Source organism: Rhinoderma darwinii, chromosome 5 (assembly GCF_050947455.1).
Source record: "Rhinoderma darwinii isolate aRhiDar2 chromosome 5, aRhiDar2.hap1, whole genome shotgun sequence".
In the NCBI taxonomy this organism is placed as follows: Eukaryota; Metazoa; Chordata; class Amphibia; order Anura; family Rhinodermatidae; genus Rhinoderma; species Rhinoderma darwinii.
This window is the reverse complement of record NC_134691.1, coordinates 65748248-65754605: the sequence shown is the minus strand read 5'-3', so window position 1 is coordinate 65754605 and position 6358 is coordinate 65748248. Positions and strand designations below refer to the sequence as shown.

Below are 6358 nucleotides of genomic sequence, written 5' to 3'. Positions count from 1 at the left end.
CACACATGCGCGTGCGCGCTTCTAAAATTAGCAGAGCTGAGTTTGTATTTTGGCACAATAATATCCGCATAATATCTGTTTTTATATAGCTAGGTACGCCTCCTGAGATCAGGTAACAGTTAAACACAAATTTAGCTCTGCTGCATCTCTATATTTGTACACATAGACTTGCACATACTATTACATGTTATGCAGGTATTTTATTATTTTCTGTGTATGCATTTCTTTCTTTTTCCATAATAGTTTATCTTTATTAATTTTAGAATCATTCAGCTTTGGCTTTCACTCTTCAGTTACCAGGTTTTTGCAGCTTTGCTATATTTTACGCTTAAAATCTATGATTTGCTTTGTATAATCACGGGTTTGTGATTCCAGTAGGTATTTTTCATGTGTGCTAGAATTTGTGGTTTGAATTATGGTCTTACGTTGAATAAAATGCATATATGTGTGGATGGTTTATATATAGTTATTCCTGGGGAGCAGCTATTGATACATGTCTCTGAATACATTCAGCCACAGCATCATCATGATTTTTTATTTTTTTAAAGGGCATCAGATGGATATTTTTCTTTGTATCACACACACTACCTACTGAATGTAGTCACTGGGGTCATTGTAAAGCTGCAATCCTTCATCTCTTTCCACTAGGGTTTTCCACTATTTCTTTCTTTTGCTACCTCTTTTTTATTTTTTTTGGCCATAGTATAGTCTAATTACCTTAATTCAGAAACGCGCTCGCACAAACATATACATTATATACATATACGTGAATACAATATCCTGCTGTGCAACTCAAAATAAGGGAAGTCTCTTTTTTTTCGAGCTGGATGTTTTCTACATAAGCTGACACACACCTGGTCAGAGAACAAAATGTTGCCTCATCTAAAACATTCAAGGCTTGACACTTACAAAGCCAAAAACATAGCGGTGGAGGGAGAAAAAAAAAATCTGATTTACTGTGTGATTACATTTCCTTTATTGGGTAATGGCAGCACTCTCCCCCTCTCCCCCTCTCCCCCTCTCCCCTTTCCCCCTTAGTGAGATTTTGTTTTACAGCCTGGAGGGTTTATCTTAGATTTTGAAAGGAGTCTCACTTGAAGTTGTTCATTAGATTGCGTCCGTATTTCAACACGTGTTGAAATTATTAAACGTTACACTCATTTGCTCAAAGACATGCAGATGTACTGGGAACTTAACCCTTTGCTGTCCGCACTACACTTGTTAGGCCCCAGTACTGTTTATATATATATACACATACATATACATATATATATGTATATATAAAATGTATTTTTTGGTGGTTCCTGTTTCCATGCCTATGTTTTTGCAGCATGTAAAGGACCTGCTGCAGAATCTCTGCGAGCCAATATGCATATAGGCCAATAATTGAGCAGTAACATGAACAAATGACGCACTGCTCCGATGGTGAATATATTAAATGTCATCATTGTCATATGCTAATTGCGGAAATAAACAGGTTTAATGATTAAAGAATTAAGCTAATTGAGCTGATTAATTAATTGTGACAGCCCAGCACATAATTGTCAACCGAGGTGATAAATTGGTGGGAAATACACTCAGTTTGTTATATTTCCCAGAAAAACATCAGGCGTATGGCCCATCTGTACTCACAGATGTTCATTAGTTTCTTGTCTATGCGAGAAATATTAAAGAATTGTAGTCTTTGCCAGTACTGAATTTCTGTTTGTTTGCACGGGAGATGTAACGGTTTTTTTCCCCACCATCATAGTAACATTCGTGTGCACATATTAACCTAATATTTACTTATATCGAATTTAACGCAAACATCTATCACACTGAATATAGTGTACAGTATAAGGTTCTAACAAAAGTTTTTATGTCTCTTCTGATGCTCTTCTATATCTAACCTTTCAAACGTGATTGGTGATGCCACATGATAAATCTTGAAGATACATAGAGTGTGCTCCTGTTCACCAGCAGATGTTGGAGATATCCAGCTACATGATATCCACCTTTGCAAGACAGATGATGATAATTCACTGAGTTAAGATGCTTGTCTCATGCCTTTGGGCAAGTTGAGAAAAAGAAGTGCAGGGCTTTTTGGATCAATATCAAAGTGTTTAGCACATTCCTACTGCATGTTAGTTCAAAGATTCTACACTTCAGTCTTCACATTTTTCACAATTATACGATTAATTGTAACCTGTAAAAAAACAGTTTGTGTATGTATGAGTATGAAGTCTATGTGCTTTATAGTATATATGTGTGTATATATATATATATATATATATATATATATATTTTTTTTTTTTTATTATTTTATTTTTTTTTTCTTAATTTTTTTTAAATTATACATGTAAACATACACACATTTTATGTAATTGATGTATTTTTACGTAATTTATAGATTTTTATGTGCTTATGTGTGTGTGTATATATATATATATATATGTGTGTTTATCCTTTTTATTATTATTCAGTTTTATTATTTTAATGATGCCACCTTTGTGCAAGGGACATCCAATATTTGTTTTTGATGGGCAGAAAGTATTTTATTCAAATGGTCTCCACATATCATTTTGGACTGCGGTCAACAAAGAACAAAGGGAAATGTCTTTGTCTTAAAATCGCTTATTTTTTTTTTCAGCAAAAAAAAAAAAAAGACCTACTATTGTCTCCTTTATTCATTCTTGATCTGGTAGCAGAGCACCATCTATTGGTTGACCTTGAAATCACTTGCAATGCTTTAGAGCAACAGAGTAATAATACAGTTAGTGATTATAGTCGCTGAATAATCATATAAATGTGTGCTGCACTTCATTTTGTGATTCATGAGAAAATCCCACATATTTTTTTCTGCAAGGTATTTAATCTATCATGTTAATATTAAGGGGTAGTTCAATTTGGTGGAAAGGAAATAGTTAAACATAGTTAAAAATTGAAACGTAAAAGTCTTCAAAAGCGTGTTTTTTTTTTAATGAAGGTTAAAGGAGTAAAGCTTAAGGAAATACATATGTGTATATATTTTATATATTTTTTTCTGTCTTCACTATATTGTCATTTTTGGTATCCTTTAGCACAAGAACTTGCCAGTCAAGAAGAAAAACTTCTTCTGCTAGAATCCAGCTTGAAAGCGACTCAAGAGCAGCTAAGTGAGCAAATAGCTGAAACAGTTCGCCATGAGCAGACCAGCAGAAAATACCAGACAGACCTGAAGACCCTCAAAGAACACCTCACCGCTTCAGAGCGAGGAAATAGTGAATACAAGTGAGTGACAACTCATCACCCCCTAAAGCGATCAAGATCACTAAGACTCTTACCTAGAGGTGCTCATTGTAATTGTGTGTTTTGTGCGTGTGTGTGTATATGTATGTATATATATGTATACAGATATATATTTTGGCATTTGGTTGATTTTCACAAAATTGTAGGAATTGTATTTCTGTTTGTTGGAGGACTGCAGAGAAGAAGGGGGTCAACATTCTTTTTCGAAGTCTGCTATGACAGAAGTTGGGGAGAAAGTCTCATGGTCCATTCAGACTTTACAGTTCAGGTGCAGTTAAAACCACATTGAAAAAACGCATCTGAAAACCGCATGTGTTTTTACAGCGATATGGTGCAGTTTTCGATGTGGTTGTAGTTTTTACTGCAACCACATCAAAAAAAGGCTCCAAATCATGGTAAAAATGCATGCGGTTTTCATTTCTGTTTTTTAAGCGGTTTTAACTGCACCTGAACTGCACAGTCTGAATGGACCCTAAGACTTTCTCACCAACTTCTGTCATAGCAGACTTCTTAAAAGAATGTTGACACCTTCTTCTCTGCAGTCTTCAACAAACAGAAATTCAATTCCTAAAATGTTGTGAAAATCAACCAAATGCAGGAAAGTTGCATGCTAATATATATATATATATATATATATATATATATATATATATATATATATATATATATATATATTCTTAACCACACCTCAACGTCTGAATGGACCCTTAATTTTTCAGAGTACAAAGTTTACATATCTCCTCCTCTTTGTCAAAGTCGCTGACTTAAAGAGGCTCTGTCACCAGATTATAAGTGCCCTATCTCCTACATAATCTGATTGGCGCTGTAATGTAGATAACAACAGTGGTTTTTATTTTGAAAAACAATCATTTTTGAGCAAGTTATGAGCTAGTTTAGATTTATGCTAATTAGTTTCTTAATAGACAACTGGGCGTGTTTTTACTTTTTACCAACTGGGCGTTGTACAGAGGAGTGTATGAGGCTGACCAATCAGTGACCAATCAGCGTCATACACTTCTCATTGTTCCAGCCCTGCTTCTTTCACTGCACAATCGCACTGCAACAATGGACTGGAACAATGAGAAGTGTATGACGCTGATTGGTCACTGATTGGCCACTGATTGGTCAGCGTCATACACTCCTCTGTACAACACCCAGTTGGTAAAAATTAAAAACGCGCCCAGTTGGTCATTAAGAAACTAATTAGCATAAATCTAAAATTGCTCGTAACTTGCTCAAAAATAATGTTTTTTCAAAATAAAAAACACTTTTATTATCTACATTACACTACATTAGCACTTATAATCTGGTGACAGAGCCTCTTTAAAGCAAGCTTGTACCAGCGTACACTTGAGTGCCCGGATTACATCGCTTTCCAGAATAGTAAGAATAACGAACATTGATGAGTATCATTAGTCAGGGTTGTGTACAGGTACAAGGGCTCTGACTCACTTCTGTGTAGCTTGGAACAAAGTTCGTTGTTCACATATAGACGATTCATATTCTAGTTAGGGTAAGAACACAAGGGGAAGCAGCTCCAAGCGGCCGAAAACCATGCCCCCCCCATATGGTTGCAAATGGCCGCACGACTAATGGCAGAGTTGTGCAGCCATTTGCCGGCGCATGGGGGCATATTTTTGGTCACATAAGGCTGCAGTCCCATGTGTTCTTACCTTTATTACTTTGATCTTGGCAGTATTAAAAAGTATTTATATCCAGAAATATTCTACAGATGCTTACAGGGTAGGCAGCAAAGGGAACCGTTAATTCCTTGAATCTGTGATCAGTATATTTATTGCCATTTAACCCTTTGGAACAGGATCAATTTAGATATGGTGATAACTCCCAGAACTAAGGTAATGTAGTAAGTTTACCTGCACTTCTATGAAAAAAACACTGGTGTCACTATGAGTGCTGCCAAATGACAGACCCAGCTCTGCTGCATATGTCATTTCAGGTAAATGTATTTAGGCCCCATGAAATCCCTGTGACTGACACAGTGTTTGATTTTTTGGATTTTCCTGCTTTTGTTTCTAGACGTAAAAAGCTGTCACGATCATTTGTCAGAATCCTATGTCTCTGTTCTGCCACCCCTTTAATGGAATCATTTCTGCCTAAGACTACTCCCGTATTTTTAAACGTTTTTGGTTAGCCATAACATATGTTGGGGGATTGTTGTGCAACAGGCAGTGTTGGTCGAGTGAATAAAGCTTAGGTCATGCATTTTGCAGAACACTTAAAAACTAAGCTGTGTAACTGTTCCTGAAAGTGTCCGCAAAGTATTTGAAGCTCACCTCCTACTGTGTGGATTGTGGCGAAGCCTTTTTGTATGTTTCAGGATTCTCATTAGCCCTGGAGATGGTCATGTATGCAATAAAATGGATCCAGTATTTTCAGTATAGCTGTGCATATGTGTACATGTCAATAATATAATAAGTAAATATTAAGTCCTGGCATTGTTTCTGTTGATTCAGTGTTTCTGTTTTTTCCAAATAATTATTCTGCTATAATATGAATTTCTCAGATGCAGCAAAGGTACATTTGGCATTTAAGATACTGTTTTTATTTTAACTAAAAATAGTAATAATTAAAAAACATGAATTTAGTAGATCTATTTTTATTTTGTCCCTAGTAGTTAATTTTAGAGGTTGTGACATTGTTAAAAACAATGACATTTTACCATTTGTATTCTTTAATAGCATGATATATAAATATATATATCATTTTTGTTTTCATTTGCCCTAATGAGCAGTCCAGCATATAGAGCCAGATTCCCAGCACAGACCTGCTCCATGTAAAATACTTGTCCAAAGCTTCTAGTAGGTGGCTGGAAATCGTAATAATTTGTTGCATCGATTTCTGTGCGGCTGTGCAGCTGAGGTCCCCAGTGAATAGATAGGAATAGACATTTTATTGATTTGCTTTTCATAGTTATATTTGCAAGGCTCCATTGCAAAATAATTTAGACTTTTAAACTATGAACCGAGACATTATAAAAATGTGATTTTTCTGCCTAATTTTATAACTACTTAAAGGTAATACTCCTGTGTAGGTGTCACATTCCTGGTGTATGGAAATTAGATCAAATATA

General features: G+C 35.4%; 1 protein-coding gene across 1 annotated transcript in view; it reads left to right on the top strand.

The window, feature by feature from the left end:
• The window catches only part of LOC142652536 (uncharacterized), a 371082-nt gene that overhangs the window by 135934 nt on the left and 228790 nt on the right, over positions 1–6358 (top strand). Inside the window, exon 13 of the mRNA XM_075828181.1 lies at positions 3060–3249. Coding sequence (XP_075684296.1) covers positions 3060–3249 — 190 coding nt within the window. The remainder of the gene's footprint in view (positions 1–3059; positions 3250–6358) is intronic.